At 34.8% G+C, this 24,756-nt stretch overlaps 1 protein-coding gene across 1 annotated transcript; it reads right to left on the minus strand.

Moving 5' to 3' along the window:
• Nucleotides 1-279: 279 nt before the first annotated feature.
• On the minus strand, nt 280-24,756 carry LOC133336335 (uncharacterized; the record flags this gene model as incomplete). The annotated part of the gene is made up of 2 exons (XM_061544628.1): nt 24,690-24,756; nt 280-1,839 (listed from the first exon to the last, which is right to left on the minus strand). Coding segments are annotated over exons 1-2 (1,627 nt in total), but the record flags the coding sequence as incomplete, so codon positions are not given.

A 24,756-nucleotide genomic window follows, 5' to 3' on the forward strand; every position in this document is an offset into this window, starting at 1 on the left:
ATCAATGCAAGTAAATTTTATGAAAAAAAAAAACAGTATTACATTGTCCTGTATTACGTTGCAACCTTATTTCGTAATACAATTATTTTCTGGTTCCTCTCTATCGAAATCGAATTTCAATTTTACAATAAATTTTCGAATAAATAATTTCCAATAGAAGCAACAGAAATGCACAAATATAACATGCTACCATTATTTGCCATATAAAAATGAATTCGTCGATGCCCATTGTGCGATGACCTGCATCCGTATTGACATTTTCTATATTTTTAATTTTACCAATTCTTTTCAATTCAATATAACTGAGACGTAGCCAATATTCGTTAAAACCCAATTCATTGGCTCGAATAATGAATTTATTTAACGGTTGCAGGTACAACGAATTTTGAGGCAAAACAAAGCCCGTAATGCCCATATTGGGTAGGCATATTCGGCTTAAACGAAACAATGGTTTTGAGAGGCTTCTCTGCTGGGTACTGTAAATATACCATTGCGCATAATGGACTGGATAGGCGTACGAGGTGTTGAAGGAGGAATGTAGACGCCGATATTTCTCATAGTCAGAGTAAATTTCCAGTCCGGACAGAAAGCGTTTATAGTTGTATCCACGACTCTGTTTAATGAAGTCCAAATCATTTTTGAAGATCACAACTTTTAAATTGGCGGCCCGAAGTTCTTGGAAATTTGTGATTGGTACCGTAAGAGGATGTGTGAGAAAGGATTGCAGAATTGCTGAAAATTGCACGGTGACAAGTAGACCTCGTACAAATAGTACGGTATATAATATTTTTAAACTTTTCGTTGCTCGGGGTTGTAGTTTAAACGACCAGCCAAATATTCCCCTAAACACTTTGGTATTCAGAATAAGTTTATCCAAAGTAATTGAGTATTGTTCGTTTCTTTGTAAATGTACAACTTTTGTACCCAGCTCTAGGATAATAGACAACACCAACATCGATAATATGAAACGTAGAAAAAAATGTAGATTCATCGAACGGTATATAAATTCTTTATAGCTATGCGGCTTCTCGATCGGCACCATAATACACCAGGGTCTGACTTCATACAAGTGAGACATTATCCTTGAACTATTAGCGTGGAGTGCTGGAACCAATGCAGCTGGTATATCGAAGCGATCAGCTTTGGCCAAATCAAATATGTTTTGATAGAATACCGGTTTATCCTCCTGCAGGAACAGAGGCCATGACAGGGAACCGTTGATTTGCTGGGCAAATGCTTCGAGAAAACTCACCACATAACCCTTCATTACAACCTGCCCATATTGATCGCGATGTAAAGCTGATCGAGGTATCATTTGATCGGGATATGTTCGAATTTTATGACCATACAAATTTGCCATTTTATTGGGAAAGAATTCAACATTGTTGCCAACATCATGACCAAAGCTTTTCGTAACCACTTCGAATTCAGGAAACATTTCGAATGCGTAGAATACTGGATCTTCATAGAAATTTCCCAGCAAAACGATGACATTAATTATTTTCTGTTTGGAGCATGCCTTAAGCATGTGCCACACAACGATGCTGGCAAAAGCCTGAGACATATGTTCCGCCAATAGAATAATGCGATTTTGTAGCTTATATTGTAAAACCCGCGATAAAAAGCTAACATATCTGTCCTCATCCCCATATTGCCAATAGATGAAAATCAAAAAGTTTTTATTCAATTTAAGGCAGGTATTACAAAATTGACGTGGGAAGGTTTGAATTAGCACCGACTTTCCCATATTTTTCTGTAAGACTTCAGGAACCAATACATCCTTAATGGTAAATTCACGTCCAATGAGAATACAGTTATCAAATCGATTCTCTCGATCCACTTTGTAGAATAGTTGTTTTAATTGAAATCTTATTTCATGCTTATGCACGTCCTCGTTTTGTAATTTTCTAATTATTACATTATTGGGTTTGATGGATTGAATGAATAGCAGAAAGATTAGAATTTTGAAAAATATCATGTTTAGAAAATGCTGCCTAAATAAAGGTTGTCGATAAACTGTAAGGAAAATTTAAAGTGAAATTTTATTTATGTGTAGCCAAATAATTTCTTTCTGATACGCTATGGCTGCTTAATGGAAATCATTATGGCATTAATGATATCAAATGCATTTCCTTTTAGCATTCAATTAATAGCATTATGTTTTTTCCTTGTTCATTGATTTTACTTTTTTTTTTTAAATAAATATTTCAGATTACATTTGTTGTACCCTACACATATATGTTCACTATGCGTATAATTCTAGACCGAATTAGGTGAATCTATCTAATTATATCCGTTTGTCAAAGTAGAGGCCATGCGCTATTACCATGGGTAGGTACAAATTTAAGGCATCTAATGGACCAAACACTTTAAAGAAGTAGAGTCCATAGAAATATCCCGACAGATCATTTTTTGAATGACCACTTTATGGTAATGGGTACAAAAAGTTTGACCTGGTTGGACTTCAAAAATTTTAATTTGTTTTCTTTTTTTCAGTTATAATTTAAACTCTATGTCATTTTATATGAGCAAGGGTATCTAGCCAATGAGTATGCCATAAAAAAGGCCACATGAACCAAGAGGTCTGTGTGAAAAAAATTACCAAATAATAAATATAAATAATCGGAAAAGTTATCTATGAAATGTCAGTTGTTGTCCATTAAATACGACGTTGTCGGGGTCTAGTTTAAAACATTGATATAAATATTTAATCCCAGTTAGTTGTTTTTATAAAACCAGTAAGGAAAGTAGTAAAGTCGGACGGGGCCGACTATATGATACCCTTCACCACTATGGATATATTAAACAGGACTATTAACATGAAATTGGATGAAATAAAATATGTGATATTTATCTAAATGTGAATCTACCTATATATCCATAAGTTATATAAATCGACTTCAATCAAATATAAATAGGTTATCTGTTGGGCTATGTCTGTACTTCTAGAAAACGCAACTACGTAATTCTATGCTCAATTTTGTACGTTGTGCAAAATTTGATGTCAACCTGACTAGCATGAAGAGTTTGATGTCCAATTTACTTAAAATCGGGCGAAAATATATATGGAAGCTCTATCCAAATATATCGAAGGATATATAGGGACTTTGGTGCACCATTTACATGAAATCGGACGAAACTATATCTGAATCTGGGCCGATTTTCTCGAAACTGGGCAGACATCATTCTAGGCTCAATTCAGTACGTTATGCCAAATTTCCTGCAAATCGAAAGATATATGGGGACTTTGGGGCACCATTAACATGAAATCGGACGAAACTATATATGGGAGCTATATCTAAATCTGGACCGATTTTCGCGAAACTGGGCAGACATCATTCTAGCCTCAATTCAGTACGTTATGCCAAATTTCATGCAAATCGAAAGATATATAAGGACTTTGGTACACCATTTACCTTAAATCGGAGGAAGATATATACGGGAGCTATATCTAAATCTGAACCGATTTTCACGAAACTTTGCACACATCATTCTAGACTTAATTCAGTGCGCTATGCCAAATTTCGTGCAAATCGAAAGATATATAGGGACTTTGGTACGCCATTTACCAAAAATCGGCCGAAACTATATATGGGAGCTATATCTAAATCTGAACCGATTTTCACGAAACTTGGCACACATCTTTCGTGGCTCAATTCAGTACGCTATGCCAAATTTCGTGCAAATCGAAAGATTTTCAGGGTCTAAAGTCCGTAAATCGGGCGAAACTATATATGGGAGCTATATATAAATCTGAACCGATTTTCACGAAACTTGGCACACATCTTTCGTGGCTCAATTCAGTACGCTATGCCAAATTTCGTGCAAATCGAAAGATTTTCAGGGTCTAAAGTCCGTTAATCGGGCAAAAATATATATGGGAGCTATATCTAAATCTGAACCGATTTTTCCCAATTTCAATAGGGTTCGTCCTTGGGCCAAACAAATGAGCTGTGCCAAATTTCATCCAAATCGGATCATAAATGCGACCTGTACTTTGTTTACAATTTAAAATGGACAGACGGACAGTGTGGTGAAGGGGACGGAATATACGGAGGCATCTCCTCAATATAGTGATACCTCCTGAAGGAAAGAATTGAGATAAACAATTAATATATTTGCATAAATCGATTCAGAAAGTGATTCTATGCATATTCTCAAAAGGAACCATGGGTCTATCTCGATTATTTGTGCCTGTTACAAACATATGCACAAAGACATAATACCCTGTACCACAGTGTGGTGAAGGGTATAAAAACTCAAACATGACGTTAATGGAATATATCGACAGACATTTAGGCATCTCCTCAATATAGTGATACCTCCTGAAGGAAAGAATTGAGATAAACAATTAATATATTTGGTTCAAAATTGGCATATGCCGGTCATTAATTAGGCATAGCCTTCATATAATGATATCCCCAAATATTCACTATTTCCTACACTATATAATCAATATTGGTCCCCCTTTAGGCATAGCCTCATATAATTTTGTAATCTAAATTACAGTAGTTTGAGGATTTTATACTCTACCATGCGTTATCAGTATCACTCCACTTTTTGAATCTTACAGATTTTAGGAAAAATCCCCATTAAAAATTGCTGATGTTTGTATTTGATGTACATAATGGTTTACATAAATCGGTTTGCAGAATTATTGGTATATGTCCACTTTTCGGTATGTTCCCTATATTTTCATTGCATGTATCAGTCAGTATAACTATGGTGGAGGGTATCAAAAGTTCGGCCCGGCCGAACTTAACGCTTTTTCACTTGTTAAAACTCGCCGAAAGTTCTGTCACAAGCTAAGTAAGTAATGTAAGTATATATATATATATATATTATAATTAATATGAAAAAATCTAATTTATTTAATATAAATACAAATTCATTGTGTATTTATGTTTTATATGACAATACCCTTTTACATACCCTTTACACCCAACAGCAATTTTAAATTCAAACTTCATGATTTCAACCAAAATATAAATTATACCATATTTAGTACGAATTTTCAAAAGTTTCTATATATCGCCATACTACACCCCGATAGCGTTCCCCCAAATTCCATCTCCTGCCATTCACCTAAAATTCAAATTGTACCAACTTTTGTACTAATTTTAAAAACTACCAATTCTACAACGCAGTAGTAATCTTATTTCCAAATTTCTGTATTCCAGCTCTATCTGTTCAACCAAATTGAAATTGTATTGAATATAGTATCATTTAGTACTTTTCGTACACATAAGTTCAAATGTCCAATACTATCTATATATCCCAATCTTACACTCCAACGGCAAAGTTAATTACAAGTTTCAGGATTCCAGATCCATCCATTCCTTCAAATTCAATGTGTACCAAATTTAGTACCGTTTTGTACTTTTCGTTTACATGAGTACACACTTTCACATCCTACTAAATTGAAAGAAATTTAGTACATTTTAATACTTTTCGGATACTTTTAGTTCGAATTTTCAAAAACCCCTTGGTACATCTATCCTACACTCCATCAGGGACTTTTATTCCATTTGTTTAGGAGTTGTAGCTCTACCCGTTCGCTAAATACAAATAGAACCAAATCAAGATTCCCAAATTTCAAAATTCTAGCTTCAGACATTTGGTCTGGGCGTTTATGAATCGTTAAGTAAGTCAATCCGTCAGTCAGACTCACAGGAACGAAATCGAAAATTGTAGCAACAGTAGGAAATGCGTCTAAGACCTTCCAGATACCTAAAATGGGAGAGCACAATTTTTTGGGAAACAATTTTTGCAGTAGTAATCAAAAAGCTCAATTATAAAATATAAATGGATATTACGAGTACTAATTGGGACCTTTAAATGGTGACTTGGAGAATTCAAACTGCAAGTACATCTAAAATGTACAAAATGCGTATTGTCGATGTAGAGTTTTACTCTGATCCAGACTTTTACTCTAAGCCGGAAATGCAGTGTTTCAAGTTCCTGCGCCAACGAATCTCTTGTATGTTGAGAAAATTTGTGTGTCATATAGCTGGCCCGGGTGACTTTGATGCTTTCCCTATAGCGTTTACTTTATCATAATCATCATGCAATTTTGTACTTTATTCCAATTTATTATTACACACACAACTACACATGAAATTGTTCTCGCAGACTTACTTATTACTTATCTATACAATAGTTAGAATTACATACCCTTTGAAATGCAAACAAAATCCTGCCAAGAATAAATTTACCATGAAATGAGATTTGACAAAGTAAATAGCGATTATGACATACAACCATAAACTACACATAGACATACACACATAAATCTGTCTAAAATCCTCCTCAGTCCCCGTTTTTTTGAAAAGGTTTCTTGAAGTATTTAACGATTTGGCAGCAAACGAAAAAGGGGAAAACTTTGTTCGCCCTTTTTACGTTATTGTTTCAGCAGATCGCTATGTAGCAGTGAGTGAGCGTGTATGTATCAGTGTGGGTATGGAAACCTGTTACATGCTGACAAATCTGTTAATTAAATTGAAAAACCAATTAAAACTTCAAGTTTTTTTACTTCACTTCTCTTGCAAAAATTTCGTTACGGTGAAACCCGACAACGTACATATGTACTACTTCATATCGATAAAGTTAAAATCAAAAAATGAGTAGAAAAAAATCGGGATTTTTTTCTTCATCTGTTTTTGTGATTATGCTGTCAACATCGTTTGTTGTACTTTGGCTGGCACGAGCGACATTCATTGTGCAGCTGTGTAAACGAAGTTCAGGTGGTGAAAAGAGCAATACAGGAAAAAACAAAATCACTTATTGTCATCACTGCCATTGGGTGGCATTGCTGAAAAGTACTCTTAAAGTTTTTCCGCAAACAAAATAAAACTTCAAAATGTCCGTGTCCGTTGTTGCAGAGCTGTCGTTGGTGGAAATATTTAATGTCGGCTGATTATGGTTATAAAAATATTACTATTAGGGTTTTTGGGTAAACCCATTTATGTTTGATGGTCGGACAAATACATAAATATGTCGGATACTAGTACAGTGTATATAATGGACTTGGAACTTCGACATATAGGATATTATGGGACCTATGTAAAAGAATGTACTAATATTCAGAAATATTCTGGAAAATCACCAGAAATTTGCAATAACAAATTACAGACACTCCGGTCAAAAATGTGGCTATACGTTTTAGTGTAAATATCTATATCGCAAAAAATGTCCACAATGAATTTGTTTACCCTCTAATATTCCGGAATTTCAAATTGCAGTCACTGAGTTTGGAAAATGCAGTTAAAACCTTTAAATGGAGACTGGACCGTCATCTGCGTGCTATGTCAAAACTTGAACCTGCAAATATGCTTTCACCCTTCAAGAAACTGAAATGTCTTTGATTGAAAAAATCGCATTAAAATTCAAAAGAACTAAAATAGGGCGTGACCTTTTTATGGTGACAATTTCAAATCATGGACCTATATTGAATATTTTCTGCAAAAATGGTTTCAATCCTCAACAAAACCGGAAAGCATGTGGTTTGAAATTCGTCAACAACTTAAAGTAATACATAATATGAGGAGGGACCTTTATTTGACGCCTATGCTGAAATATTGAACTGTATCGAAATTTTTCTGCAAAGATATTTTCAATATTCAGGAAGCGATATGTGGATTCTTTATGTTGAAGCTATGTTAAGCCAGGGACCTACATTTATTGAACATTTTCCACAAATATATTAGTTTACTATACAAGAACTATGAATTTCAAATTACTGTCGCTGCTGTGTGAAATAGCGGGTTATACCTTTAAAATATAAAAGATGAAGGTGGACCTGTAGCAGGATCAAAGAAATGGTAAATTATAACAATTTTCATTCGAGCCCAAAATGGAGCATCCTTCAAAACGACGGGCCGACATTTATTAAAAGTTTCGACTACGATGTCTTCCGAAAATCAGACCTCAACTAATAACTGCTTCAGTTAGAACCAGTAAAAAAAGTTCAAAAGTCGGACGGGGCCGGCTTTATGATACCCTTCACCACTTTCGGTACCAATCTGAAATTTATGGAAAATTGAATGTCAATCATCGAGCAAAATGTGTAAAAGATCTATATATAAATGGACGTTTTTGAGCAACCGTGGCATCCACCATTTGTTATGCTGCAACACAGTGCGCTATCCAAAATTTATCTCGACGCAAAGTCCAATCCAAATTTTGACATGTATCAATCTAGACCTAATTCAGTACGCTGTGCAAAATGTTGTCTCAATCGGACACACATCGATGGTATGGTGCACCATTTACATAAAATCGGAGGAAGCTATATATGGGAGCTATAAATAAATATGAACAGATTTTAACAAAACTTCGCATACATCAACCCAATACTCTGTGCAAAATTTTTTCTCAGTCGGGCAAATATTGGCAGTATGGTGCACCATTTACCTAAAATAGGACGAAACTATATATGGGAGCTATATCTAAATTTGAACCGATTTCAACAAAACTTAGCATGTATGAATCTAGACCCAATTCAGTACTCTGTGCAAAATTTTGTCCCAATCGGACAAATATTGGAAGTTTTGTGCACCATTTACCTAAAATCGGCCTAACCCATATGTATATGGGAGCTATATCCAAATCTGAACCGATTTTCTCCAATTTCAATAGGGTTCGTCTTTGGGCCAAATAAGTGACATGTGCCAAATTTCATTCAAATCGGATCATAAGTGCGACCTTGACTTTGTTCACAAAAATACATGGACGGACAGACGGACATGCGTAAATCGACTCAGAAAGTGATTCGATGCATATTCTCTAACGGAACCATGGGATTCCTTTTGCCTGTTACAAACATATGCACAAAGACATAATACCCTGTACCACAGTGTGGTGAGGGGTATAAAAACTCGGAAGGCTTACATTTTGAAAATATCGAGTACAGAGTTGTATGTTTAAATATGCACGTTCTCTGCCAAACTTTGACAAATCATTTTTAATTTTTTAGTCACATTTTTAACAAGAATATTTAGGAAAAAATTTCAATTTATGTCTGTTTAGGGTATACACAACTATGTTCTCAGGGTATTATAGTTTTTGCAGCCCCAAGAGTTTGTAACGCCAAGAAATGTTTGTCCAAGAGCTACCTTATGTTGGTCCTAGATCCACCTTATATTCCACCGATCGTCATATCTCGTTTAGCAGAGTCAATGTAGACATGTGTGTCCGTCCGTCTGTCGATTATTATTTGTAAACACGATACAGGCCACAGATATGGACCAATCGCCACGAAATTTTGCATGTAGGAGGACCCTTGTTGTTTTTGGTAATGATCCGTTAATATTTAGGGGATGAAGTTATTTTTTTTACTATTATGTTTGTCCATATTTATACCCTTCACCACACTGTGGTGCAGGGTATTATGTCTTTGTGGATATGTTTGTAACAGGCAAAATGAAACGAGGTAAACACATGGTTCCTTTTGAGAATATGCATAGAATCACTTTCTACGTCGATTTACACATGTCCGTCCGTCCGTCCATATATTTTTGTAAACTAAGTACAGGTCGCATTTATGATCCGATTTGGATGAAATTTGGCACAAGTCTCTTATTTGGCCCAAGGAACCCTAAATGGGGCACCAATGTCGCTATATATCTTGCAATTTGCACGAAATTTGGCATAGAGTATTGAATTAGGTCCAGAATGATGTGTGCTAAGTTTCGTGAAAATCGGTTCAAATTTAGATATAGCTCGCATATATATTTTCGTCCGATTTAAGGTAAATGGGGCACCAATGTCGCTATATATCCTTCGATTTACACGAAATTTGGCATAACGTACTAAATGGAGTCTATAATAATGTGAGCTAAGTTTCGTGGAAATCGGTTCAAATGTAGTTATAGCTCCCATATATATTTTCATCCGATTTAAGGTAAATGGTGCACCAGAGTCACTAAATATTTTTCGATTTGCACGAAATTTGGCATAACGTACTAAATGGAGTCTATAATAATGTGCACTAAGTTTCGTGAAAATCGGTTCAAATTTAGATATATCTCCCATATATATTTTCGTCCGATTTAAGGTAAATGGGGCACCAATGTCGCTATATATCTTTTGATTTGCACGAAATTTGGCATAACGAACTAAATGGAGTCTATAATTATGTGCGCTAAGTTTCGTGAAAATCGGTTCACATTTAGATATAGCTCCCATATATATTTTCGTCCGATTTAAGGTAAAAGGTGCACCAGAGTCACTAAATATTTTTCGATTTGCCCGAAATTTTGCATAGCGCACTAAATTAAGTTTATAGTAATGTGTTCTATGTTGCGTGAATTTCGGTTCAGATTTAGATATAGCTCCCATATATATTTTCGTCGGATTTTAGGTAAATGGTACACCAAAGTTCCCAAATATCTTTCAATTTGCACGGAATTTGGCATAGCGTACAGAATTGAGTCTCGAATCATGTCTGCTAAGCTGCGTAAAAATCGGTTCAGATTTAGATATAGCTTCCATATCGGGTTAGATTCTGATTAATGATCGTGTTAGATTCTGATTAATCATTTCAACATCTTGTTTTATATTCCTATGTGTTTGTTATATAGCTTTAGGCTTCTTGGTGACAGAGATTCAACAAGGTGCGACAGAACCACTATATAACGCTGTCGGTGTGGAGTAAAAAGATCGGATCGTTCGAAAATTACATGTTACTTCCTATACGACTCTGATTTTTTCGTTGCATTTTTTTGTGAGCAGGTACTGCTTTTCTCCCATTTGATGATCAATCTAAAATTTAGCATTACAATTTTTTTCTTGTTACGAAAAGTTGATAGAAACTCCTGTTCATCAAACTGCACTCACAATTTGTTTAGCACCTGCTATTCTATATATTCAGTACTTGCATGAACATTTCGAAATTTTTGTGGAAAAAAGATAAATTTCCCTGGAGTTTCTTTGTGGTTTACCATCTAGTGGTGGCATGATTTAAACACCCACACTCACATCAATTTACTTATGGTTTGCATGAATTCATAATTGTAGGAATATGCCGCAAACATATGTGAACTTTTTGTTCGGATTTTGTTGTTGAAACTTTGAAGAAAAACATATTTTTTCTGTTAGACGCATTTTTCGTTTTTTTGTTACATTTTCTCCGCACATTGATGTGTAACATTTTCCTGGTTTTTTTTTGCTCACAACAGACTTCCACTCAATTTTTGGGTGCTTGGAGCTATACTAATGTTTATTCAGCTGGCTTTTGTGTGAGAGTGTGTGCATGTGTGTGTGAAATGTGCATGACAGTGTTTCGGGATGTAAACACATGTAGTATAATTTTGGAAATCCTAAAATTTTAATTGAATAAAAATGAATCAACGTACAATATCCGTTGACCATGTGACGTATGAGCTCTGTCATTAGTTATACGTTTGTGAGCCGGGCGAAAACATACAACAAGTAAATTTAAAGGTCAGCCTCTCCTCTTGGATATACTTTCAACTTCTCGGCCTATGTCCTTCAGGTGTAAATATATACGCCCCAGAATACAAATGTTGTAATTTTTCACACAAAATCTGGGTCCATCTGACGCCCTAGATATTGACCGATCAAAACAGTCTTGCTTATACTTTAGCCAAATTCGATTCCTGTAAAATTTCGTGGAGTTCGGGTCATAATTGTGGCCTCTAGAGCGACCAAACACAAAAAAGACAATAACAAAGTTTTTGTTTAATTTATACTGTTAATGTTAACGGATCATTACCAAGAAAAATAGGGGTCTTCTTTAGCCAGAACCCATCCTGCATGCAAAATTGGTCGATTGGTCTATAACTGTGGCATGTGGTGTTTACAAATAATAACCAGTGAGCGGAGCAGTATAGTCGGGCGGGGCCGACCATATGATACCCTACACAACTTCCACGAAAATCTAACTTTGTGTGGTTCTATATTCTGATCTTGGTATAACTCCCACATCCGAGTATATACGACAATGAAATTGGCAACTTCTTGGGTCTATGTCAACCTATTTGTACTTTCTTCACCTTCACCGTGGGTTGTGTTGTTAAGTTCCACTTTCAATTGTGGCCTATAGATCGACTCGAAAAAACCCATCCATGTAAAAATTCACGATGTTTGGGCCATAACTGCGGCCTGTGGAGCGACCAGAAAATCAGACAAAAATAAAGTTTTGGGTCCATTGCACCCCCTAAATATTAACTGATTAAAAACAATAGGAGTGAAGAGTGGTCCATAACTGTGGCATGTCTTGATCGACTTAGCTAATCGAGATATGACGATCGGTATACTTAAAGGTGGGTCTAGGACCAATATTTCGCGGCGTTACAAACTCTTGGGGCTGCACAAATCTATGATACCCTGACAACATAGTTGTGTAGGGTATAATGAACAGACGGACGGACAGACATAAAAATTCTGGAGCTCCATTGGACTTGCGTGGATTAAAAAATATTTTTGGAAACCTTAGAAATTAAGTGGATTTTTAAAGATTTGTTTTGAAGACTTTAGAAAATGTGTGGATTTTTAAACAATATTTGTGGAGATTTTAGACAATGCGTGGATTTTTAAACAACATTTTTTGGAGACCTTAGAAAACGCGTGGATTTTTAAAGAATATTTTTGAAGGGTTTATATAGGCGTGGAGTTTTTAAATAAATTTTTTTAAAGGCCTTATATAGGCCTGACATTTTTATAGAATATTTTTGAAGGGTTTATATAGGCGTGGAGTTTTTAAATAAATTTTTTTAAAGGCCTTATATAGGCCTGACATTTTTATAGAATATTTTTGAAGGGTTTATATAGGCGTGGAGTTTTTAAATAAATTTTTTTAAAGGCCTTATATAGGCCTGACATTTTTATAGAATATTTTTTCAAGGCCTTATATAGGCGTGGAGTTTTGAAACAATTTTTGAAGTCCTTATATAGGCCTGACATTTTTATAGAAAAAATTGTCAAGGCCATATATAGGTGTGGAGTTTTCAAATAATATTTTTTGGTCTAACTAGTGGTGCAACAATTTTCTTCATCTTGGCCCATAATCTGTAATTTTCAAGACGACTTTTTCAGATTGTTGATGCTTTCCCCAAGGTGTAGGATATAAAAAATTAAAATATTACAAGAAATGTATAATCTAAATGCAACACAGTGCTTACTAACCTCACTGGAATGATAGTATATGTATACAAACTCACTTGCATATGTGTATGTAATCCACAGTCTTCTAAAGCTACTTTGTGTGTGTGTGTCGGTATGTGTTCTTATTACAACATAATTCACTGGGATGCATATGAACTGTAAGTCACTGAAGCTTGTAACGAACATTACAATCCACAAGCTGCTTCACATGTTTGTTTATACGAGTATGTGGAACAGGACAGATCCCACGTCTACAGATGTGTGAATATGTTTGTGTGTGTGTGTAATCGACTACAACAAATTGAATTATTCATTTTTGTGGGCGTATAAGTCGTTAATTCATTTATTTTATCCTATTTCATATACATTCCTGTGTATTATGAATGTAGATTTTCTCCATGTCTGTACTACGGTTGGGTGGCAAAAACTGTAAAAGGACACACCGGAAATACATACATAGATATATATATGTAATTGGTTGTCTGTGAGTTGCGACTGAGTTGTCATCAACAATATGTTAGGGTTGGTGTTGTTGTTGCTGTTGTTACTTGTACGGCATTTTAAAACAATTTCCAGTGTAAATTTATTTTTAATCGTTTGACTCGCCATAGCCGGTTGTGAGTCGCGAGATGATGTTGTCGGGTTCCTGCAAATGGGTGTCCAATATGACTATGGTTTCATATCGACATGGTAATTCCCCCTTCCCAACAATACAAACTGAAGAAGTGGAAATTTAAATGCTGTTGTGTCAACGTTTGTCACAAATGAAAAACTCTCCATTAAATATTTAGATGGTCTCCCTGGTATGTTCATAAATGTAATGAAATTCACATTTATTCGAGGCAAAGAGTATACAATAGGATGCATCGCATAAAATTAATAAGGAAACGTAAAAGAATTGCTTGAAAATGAGCAGATTTATAAACGAATATTATTGAAGGCCTTTTATAGACACGTATTTTTTAAATAACAATTTTTTAAGACTTAATGTATAGGCGGGGATTTTTTAAAGATTTTTTCAAGGCCTCGTATTTTTTTAAGAATATTTGTTTAATGCCTTATGTAGGCGCCGTTTTTAAAGCATATTTGTATACCCTTCACCACTCTGTGGTCTTTGTGCATATGTTATGTCTTGTGCATATGTTTGTAACAGGCAAAAGGAATCAAGATAGACCCATGATTCCTTTTGAGAATATGCATAGAATAACTTTCTGAATCGATTTCACCATGACCGTCTGTACGTCCGTCCATCCATATATTTTTATGAGCAAAGTACAGGTCACCGGTTTTGTTGAAATTTGCCACAGCCTATGTAAATAGTGCACCAAACTCCCAACTTTTTCGGATTGGGGCAAAATTTTGCACAGCATACGTAATTAGGTCCTGTTTGTTAGTTATGAAGTTTTGTTGAAATCGTTTCAGATTTAGATATAGCTCTCATATATAGTTTTGTCCGATTTTTGGTAAATGGTGCACCAAATCGGTTCAGATATAGCTCCCATATATAATTTCGACTGCTTTTAGGTAAATGGTGCACCAAACTTCCAATATTTTTCCGATTGAAAAAAAATGCACATCGTACTTAAATTTGGCAAATTGTGCACCAAACTCGCAAAGTTTGTCCGATTGAGACAAAATTTAGCTTAGAGTACTAGATTAAGTCCAGTTTCATGTGTGCGGAGTTTTGTGGAAATCGGTTCAGATTTAGATATAGCTCCCATATATAGCTTCGTCCGATTTTATGTAAATAGTGCACCAAACCCCAACATTTTTCCGATTGGGGCAAAATTTTGCACAGCCTACGGAATTAGGTCCTGTTTGATAGTTATGAAGTTTTGTTGAAATCGTTTCAGATTTAGATATAGCTCTCATATATAGTTTCGTCCGATTTTTGGTAAATGGTGCATCAAACTTTCCATATTTTTTTCGATTGAGACAAAATTTTGCAGATCGTATTAAAACAGGTCCACATTGATGTATACGGACATTTGTGAAAATCGGTTCAGATTTGGATATATCTCCCCTATACCGATTTTTTGGTAAATGGTCCACCAAACTCCCAAGTGTTGTACGATTGATACAACATTTTGCACAACGTATTGAGATAGGTCCTTATTAATGTATACGACGTTTTGTGAAAATCGGTTCAGATTTAGTAGATTTTGGTAAGTGGTGCACCGAGGAGCCTACGTCTGTTCCATATACACGGTATATGCCACGGTTGCTCAATTAAGTCCAGCTTTACATACATATATTATTTTGCCGACAATTTTTCATAGATTTCTGAATGGTATGTGCATTGAGATTTTTACTTGGTTCAAATATGTATGTAGATCACACATTTAGCTTCGCCCCATTCTATTTCAATGGTCCTCTAAAAAGTATATGTCTGTTCTATCTGCAGGATATCTATATATATAAAAGAGCTTTGTGTTAAGTGAGTGAGTGACTGACTGACGAAACGGCTAAACCTAGAAGCTTGAAATTGAGTATGGGTTGTTGTTGGTGTATAGGCGTGAGATAAGGCTGGGTTTTTGGAGATTCGTACTAGAAGGGTACGAAAAGTACTAAAATGTACCAAATATGGTACCCTTTGTATTAGGCGAACGGGAAGAGACTGATGGAATGTTAGAAAGATGTACAAAAGGGTTTTTTGAAAATTCGACCTATAAGTGTACTAAAAGTACTAAATTTAGTTCTAATTTTACATACATTGAACATATATAGCTAGCATCTTGATATTTTATATAGAATACAGGTTGGGAAGTGGTGTTGATGTATAGAAATGGTTTAAGATTTTCGTACTTATGTTTTTTAAAAAGTACTAAATGGTACTAAATTTGGTACTATTTGTATTTAGTTGAGTGTATATAGATGGAATCCTGAAAATCGGAATTAGGACTACTGTTGGAATACAGGATTGAGGTAGCTTTAAAAACTCGTACCTTTGTGTACGAAAAGTACTTAATGGTACTAAATTTGGTGCATGTTGGATTTCGGTTCACATATAGAGCTGGAGTCTTGAAATTGGGAATTAAAATGACAGTTGCAGTGTAGAATTGTGGTAGTTTGAGCTTAAACCTGAAATTTGGAATTCTGATTACTGTTGAAGATTGAGCTATAGAGGCATCTGTGGAAATTCGTATTTGTGTGTAGGAAAAGTACTAAACGGCACTTGCAATGTTACAATTTGGATTTGGGTGAACGGATAGAACTGGAAACCTAAAATTTGGAATAATGGTTGCTTTTAGAATATAGAATTAAGGTATGGAAGCATAGTACGTATGTGTACTAAATTGTACTATATTTGGTACAACTTGATTAAGTGGATAGAGTTGGACTACAGAATTTTGGAATTAAAATTACTTTTGAAGTGTATAATTGTCGTAGTTTAATTATAGAAACAAAAAGTACTAAATGGTACCAATGGACAGGGTTGAGATTCTGAACTTTTGATTAAATTAATATTACTGTTGGAGTGCAGGATTGAAATTTTTTTTTGAAAATTTGTCATTTAGTGTACTAAATGAACTAAATTTGGTACAGTTTAGATCAGAGTGAATGGATAGAGATGGAAAACTTAAATTTAGAATGCAAATCACATAATTAAGGTAGTATTGGTATTTCGTACTCTTGGATACGAGAAGCACTAAATGGTACTAAATAGGGTACAATTCGTTTTGTGTGAGCGGGGACCCTAAATTTTGGAATCAAAATTAAGGGTGAAGTGTAGGATTGAGATATGGAGGTGGTTTTTAAAATGCATGATTATGTGTACTAAATGGTACTAAGTTTATTTATATTGAGATAAAAAACTTATATTTGAAAATAAAATTACTGTTAGAGTACATGATTGAGACAGTGTTGAAAATTCAAACTTAAGTACTAAATGGTACTAAATATGCTACAATTTGGATTTATGAGAACGGATAGGACTGGGATACTGAAATTTATGATTAAAATTAATGTTGGAGTGTGGTGAACGGATAGAGCTGGAATCCTTAAATGTGGACTAAAGGTTATTATTGGAGAACATTACTGGGAGAGTTTTGGAAATTCGTACTTATGGGTACGAAAAGCACAAAATTTGGTAGAAATTGGACATTATTGAACGGGTAGAATTCGAATCCCGAAAGTTGCAACATAGGTTACTGTGGGAGTGTAGATTTGATAAAGTTTGGAATAAGGGTACGAAAAGTACAGAATGGTACCAAATCTGGTACAATTTGGTTTTTAATGAACAAACAGAGCTGGAATTATTAAATTTTGACTTACGATTACTATTTGAAATAAAGATTGAGGTATATTTGGAAATTCGTACATATGAGTACGAAAAGTACTAAATTTTGACTTTGGTGGAATTAAGATTACTGTTGGAGAGTAAGATTGATGTAGTTTTAGAAATTCTTACTTATAAGTATAATAAGTATTGGGAACCATTTAGATTTGGTTGGATCCTGCGATTTGGAATTTAGATTACTGTTGAAGTGTAGTATTTAGCTATAGAGATAACTATGGAAACTCGAATTGATTTGTACGAATAGTAAATAGAATAGCAAATGCACTAAATTTCGATTTCGGCAACGGAATCACATTATATGCATATAATCACATTCTTTGTCGATTTATGCATGTCCGTCTGTCTGTCCATGTTAAATTGTAAACAAAATACAGGTCGCATTTATGATCCGAAATGGATGAAATTTGGCATACGTCACATATTTGGCCCAAGGACGAACTCTATCGAAATTGGGAAAAATCTGTTCAAATTTACATATAGTTCCCATATATATTTTAGTCCAATTTTAGGTAAATAGTGGACCAAACTTCCTATATATATCCTTCGATTTACACGAAATTAGGCACAGCGTGCTGAATTACGTCTAGAACGATGTGTGTTAAACATCGTGAAAATCGGTTCCGATTTAGATATAGCTCCCATATATAACTTCGTCCGATTTAATGTAAATGGTGTACCAAAGTCCCTATATATCTTTCGACTTGCACGAAATTTTGCATGGGGTACTTTACTACTTTCCTTACTGGTTTTAATCTGTATAATGGAAGTACGAGAGATTTCGGAAAATAGTGCTTATATGTATGAAGAGCACTAAATCGCAAACTATAGAACAACAAAATTTACAGTATTTACGATACCATATGAACTATTTTTTGTATTTCTTTTCCGCATACGAAGTAGCGGGCACTTTGCTAGTTGTATATACCAGTAAGGAAAGCAGTACAGTCGGACGGGGCCGACTATATGATACCCTTCACCACTTTGGGTATATTCAACAGATGAATCATAACAGACGTCGAATTTTTGAAGGACCATTAACATGAAAATGGATCCATAAACATGTCATTCTGTAACCTACACTAAAGTTTTCATTTGGTCAGATATAGGGTTGCTTCTTACAATGGGACAAAATTATATAAAGCAATGTAAAGGAAGTGTATTATAGTAACTACAGTTCATTGTACCAATTGTGTGGAAATCAGACAAACTTTGGGTCTTTAGTGCACAATTTACACACACTCGGAAGAAAAAATATATAGGAGCTATATCTAAATCTGAACCGATTTTCACGAAACTTATTTTGGTGCACCATTTACATGAAATCGGACGAAACTATATATGGGAGCTATATCTAAATCTGGACCGATTTTCTCGAAACTTCGTAGACATCATTCTAGACTCAATTCAGTACGTTATGCCCAATTTCGTGCAAATCGAAAGATATATAGCGACTTTGGTGCACCATTTACATGAAATCGGACGAAACTATATATGGGAGCTATATCTAAATCTGGACCGATTTTCACGAAACTTGGCAGACATCATTCTAGACCTAAATGATTAGGCTGTACCAAATTTCGTGCAAATCGAAAGATATATAGCGACTTTGGTGCACCATTTACATGAAATCGGACGAAACTATATATGGGAGCTATATCTAAATCTGGACCGATATTCTCGAAACTTGGCAGACACCACTCGAGGCTTAATTCAGTACGTTATGCCAAATTTCGTGCAAATCGAAAGATATATAGGGACTTTGGGGCACTATTTACATGAAATCGGACGAAACTATATATGGGAGCTATATCTAAATCTTGACCGATTTTCACGAAACTTGGCAGACATCATTCTAGACCTAATTCATTATGCTGTACCAAATTTCGTGCAAATCGAAAGATATATAGGGACCGTTTACATTAAATCGGTTAAATATATATATGGGAGCTATATCTAAATCTGAACCGATTTTTCCCAATTTCAATAGGGTTCGTCCTTGGGCCAAACAAATGAGCTGTGCCAAATTTCATCCAATTCAGATCATAAATGCGACCTGTACTTTGCTCACAAAAATACATGGACAGACAGACAGACAGACGGACGGACGGACATGCATAAATCGACTTAGAAAGTGATTCTATGCATATTCTCAAAAGGAGCCATGTGTCTATCTCGTTTCCTTTTGCCTGTTACAAACATATGCACAAAGACATAATACCCTGTACCACAGTCTGGTGAAGGGTATAATTAGCATCTCTTGTATGTTTCCAAAGTGGTGAAGGGTATCATATAGTCAGCGCTGTCCGACTTTTAAACATTCCTACTGTTTTATGCCTTATATAGGCGTAGTTTTTTTACAAAATATTTTTTTCAATGACTTTTATACGCGTGGTTTTTTAAAGAATATTTTTTTAGGTCTTATATAGGCGTGGAAGAATACTTTTTGGCGGTCTTAGAAAAGGCGTGGTTATTTAAAGAATATTTTTAAAGATCCTAGGGATGGCGTGGATTTTTCAAGAATATTTTTTTAAATATCTTAGGGATGGCGTGAATTTTTAAAGAATATATTTTCAAGGACCCATACAAGGCGTGGAGTTTTAAAGAATATTTTTAAAAACCTTAGGTAAAGTGCAAAATGTGGATTTTTAAGGAATATTTTTAAAAGCCTTAGAAAAGCGTAGATTTTTACGATTTTTTTTTTGTAAATTTTTAAAGAATATTTTTTAAAAGCCTTAGAAAAATGTGGATTTTTAAGCGTAGATTTTTACGATTTTTTTTTTTTTTGTAAATTTTTAAAGACTATTTCTAAGAGATTTTTGAAGAATATTTTTTGGAGACCTTTGAAAATGCGTGAATTTTAAATTACATTTGTAATGCATATATTTTATAGTCCTTAGAAAAGGCTTGTTCCCATATATCCAAGTCTCATATTATTATCCCACATTGATTCATCCCGATATTCGATACATGCCATTGTTTACTCTACCTTCTTCTACTTCTTTAATTGTCACACAATTTTCATCTTCTTGTATGTCACCGTATTATATACGAACTTATATGCATACCAACGCAAAGGGGAGTAAAACAATTTACATTCAATTAAAAGTGCATGCTGAAACATTTATTATTTTTTTTTAAATGGAAATGACGACGGACGGAACAAAGCAGAACATTTTAATTACAGCAATTTTTAATTTGTCTATTATACTATTAACGCTTAACGTTGGTCAGTTATTAGCGGAACATCTGATAATTTTGTAGAATAACAATGCTCGACTGACTGGCTAGCTGACAGACAGCTCACCGTTAAATGTTTAGCTGTATTAGAGAGTTACGCATGAAAGCAATTATTACCTTACAAGGTGACTTTGTTAATAACTGATATTAACTAAAGAAATTGTTTTTTATGGCGTAGAAAATATTGGAAATTAAAAAAAAATGCGTTTTACTTAAACCGAAGTACATATGTATTTATTGTATTACAATGTTGCTAGATTTAAAATCTGGCCAAAGAAGACGTCTATTGTTTTTGGTAATAATCGGTTAATATTTAGGGGATGACATCAACCTAAAATTTTATTTCTGTCTGTTTTTCTGGTAGCTCCACAGGCCACAATTATGACCCATACCAGGAAGGGAATCTAGCCAAAGAATAAGGATGGCAGTTCTGATCAAGATTGGTCAATATTTGCGGTTCAAATGGACCCAAACTTTGTGTGACTAAAATTTGTATTCTGGGGCGTTTATATTTATTCCTGAAGGACATAGACCCGAGAAGTTGAGAGTATATTCAAGAGGATTGGTTGCACATTAAATTGATTCCAATTTTATTTTTCCATGCACTCGGATGTGATAGTTATACGCGGTGTATATGTGTTAATATATTATTTTGATTTACTATTACACCACTAGAGGGTGGAAATGTCTCGCTGACCGCTTTGAAATTTTACATGAAATTCTGGTTATGGTCAAGGATTACGTCTATAATTTTCGGTGATGGTGAGATGATATTTAGGGGTACAGTAGAGGGGTAAATTATATGCATATATTTTATGCGGTGAAGGGGATCTCACTAAATACTTAGATGATGATGGGTCTATATTTCGAGGGTCAAATATACCAAAACCTAAGTGACCAAATTTTTTTATATGGCGTAAATATTCACCTCGGGAAAACAAAATGTGGAAAATATGCCAGGGTTATAAAGATTAGCTGTTGACCTATATTTGGTCAGGAGAATGCAATATATTGCCAGGCCTCATGTGTTGTGTATACTAAATTTGTCATTCCTTTAGCAACACCCGGAAATAATAATAATAAAACCAGTAAGGAAAGTAGTAATGTCGGACGGGCCGACTATATGATACCCTTCACTACTACGGGTATATTAAACAGGACTATTAACATAAAATTGGATGAACTAAAAAATGTGATATTTATCTAAATGTGAATCGAATATATAAGGGAGCTATATCTAAATCTCATCCGATTTTTAAAACATACATCATTCTGAACTAAATTCACTACGCTATGCAATATAAGAACTTTGGTACATTATGTACATTAAATCGGACGAATATATATATATATATAGATCTGAACCGATTTTCACGAAACTCAGCACACATCATTCCTGACACAATTCAGTACGCTATGACACAATGTGTCAATCGAAAGCTGTATAGAGACTTTGGTGCACCACTTACCTTAAATCGGACGAATATATATATATATATATATATATGGGAGCTATATCTAAATCTGAACCGATTTTTACGGAACTTGGCATACACCATTCTAGACCTCGAAATATATGTAAGGACTTTGGTGCACCGTTTAAATTAAATCGAACAAAAAAATATATGGGAGCTATATCTAAATCTGAACCGATTTTCACCAATTTCGATAGGGTTCGTCCTTGGGTCAAATAAGTGAACTTTGCCAAATTTCATCGAAATCGGATCATAAATGGGACCTGTACTTTGCTTACAATTTAACATGGACAGACAGACAGACGGACGGACATGCATAAATCGACTTGGAAAGTGATTCTATGCATATTCTCCATGGAACCATGTGTCTATCTCGATTCCTTTTGCATGTTACAAACATATGCATTATCTCAATGGTCACTTTACCTGTATACTTTCAATAAAATTTGCTGCTGCAAAACTTAGCTTATTAACAAAATAATTTTGCGTACCTCCCTGGTCTACACTTGGGATAATCATTAATAATATTCAGAAGATTTCGGGATATAAAATATTTTATGTGGATTCTCAAAGACGTCAATCCATCGTAGACTGTTAAACGCATTTTTGATGTTCAATGACGATAATTGTATAATCAGTCTCGAGCTAGTATTCTACATTTAGTGGATTCCACTGTTTATCACTTCTTTACAAGCCAAAATTGCAGACACATCCGGACGGGTTTCAAATGCCTACTTCCAACAGAGGTTTGTTTTCCTTTTGTTAAGGTAATTAATAGATATTCGAGCTTGAAGTGAAATGTGTTAGTGGAAGACTCTGATTCAATTTCATCTATGTGAATGTCATGATTTGAGATCAGTGTTTTTACATCGTTTTCCGTTATGTTATTGTACACCCTGTTAACCAGTTTTCTTGAGGAAAAATTTACCACCACTAGAGGAAATATTTCAAAATTCTTACACAACATTAAATAAAAACCAGTAAGGAAAGTAGTAAAGTCGGACTGGGCCGACTATATGATACCCTTCACCACTTTGGGTATATTGTACATATGTATCCTAACAAATGCATGTCAATGCTCCCTCTTTCTCCAACCTATCCTAACTTTCATTCGAGCAGATTTAGAGCCGTCTGCATAACATGGGAACAATTTATGGAAAACGATTTATAGCAAAATTGATACACTCTCCGGTACGCCGCGCTGTTAAAAATATAATCTATATGTGAGAGCTATATCTAAATCTGAACCGATTTTTACGAAAATTAACACACATCTCTCTAGACCTAATACAGTACGCTATGCTAAATTTTGGGCAAATCGAAACATATAAAGGGATCTGAACCGATTTTCACAAAATTACGCTATGCCAAATTTCGTGCAAATCGCAGGATAAATAGGGACGTTGGCGCATCATATACATAAAATCGGACAAACATATATATGGGAGCTATATCTAAATCAGGACCGATTTTCATGAAACTTGGCAGACATCATTCTAGGCCCAATTAAGTAAGTTTAGCCCAAATTTCGTGCAAATCGAATGATATATAGAGACTTTGGGGCACCATTTACCTTAAATCGGACGAAAATATATATGGGAGCTATATCCAAATCTGAACCGATTTTCAGGAAACTTGACACACATCATTCTAGACCTAATTCATTACGCTGTGCCAAATTTCGTACAAATCGAAAGATATATAGGGGCCTTGGTACACCATTTACCTTAAATCGGACGAAAATATGTATGGGAGCTATATCCAAATCTGAACCGATTTTTACGAAACTTTACACACATAATTCTAGACCGAATTCATTACGCTGTACCAAATTTCGTGCAAATCGAAAGATATATAGGGACTTTGGTACACCATTTACCTTAAATCGGACGAATATATATGGGAGCTATATCCAAATCTAAACCGATTTTCACGAAACTTTGCACACATCATTCTAGACTTAATTCATTACGCTGTACCAAATTTCGTGCAAATCGAAAGATATATAGGGACCGTTTAAATTAAATCGGACGAAAATATATATGGGAGCTATATCTAAATCTGAACCGATTTTTCCCAATTTCAATAGGGTTCGTCCTTGAGCCAAATAAGTGACATATGCCAAATTTCATCCAATTCGGATTATAAATGCGATCTGTACTTCGTTTACAATTTACCATCGACAGACGGACGGACAGGCGGACATGCGTAAATCGACTCAGAAGGTGATTCTATGCATATTCTCAAAAGGAACCATGTGTCTATCTCTATTCTTTTTGCCTGTTACAAACATATGCAAAAATATATAAATAAATAAATACTCAATTTTTCATGATTAAATTGAAGAATTAAATTTAAACCATTTAACTTTATTTTTACTTTAAACTACCAACTGCCCGTATCTCCGAGCGTATGTGCAACGCTTTACATGTTGCACATTACTACATAAGTCAACAATTACTTTGCTATGTCTTGTTGTAACTCGGAGCGTAATAAAGCTAAGCTTCTTATGTAACGTTTTTTTCCAACACTCTTGTTGCACTTGTACTTACTCGCATCGTCATGTATCCCATCTTGATCACTGCCATCATCATCGTCGTCGTCGTCATTATCGTGCAT

The sequence above is a fragment of the Musca vetustissima genome, unplaced genomic scaffold, assembly GCF_032173495.1.
Source record: "Musca vetustissima isolate MV318-11 ecotype Yass unplaced genomic scaffold, APGP_CSIRO_Mvet_v1 utg56317, whole genome shotgun sequence".
NCBI lineage: Eukaryota > Metazoa > Arthropoda > Insecta > Diptera > Muscidae > Musca > Musca vetustissima.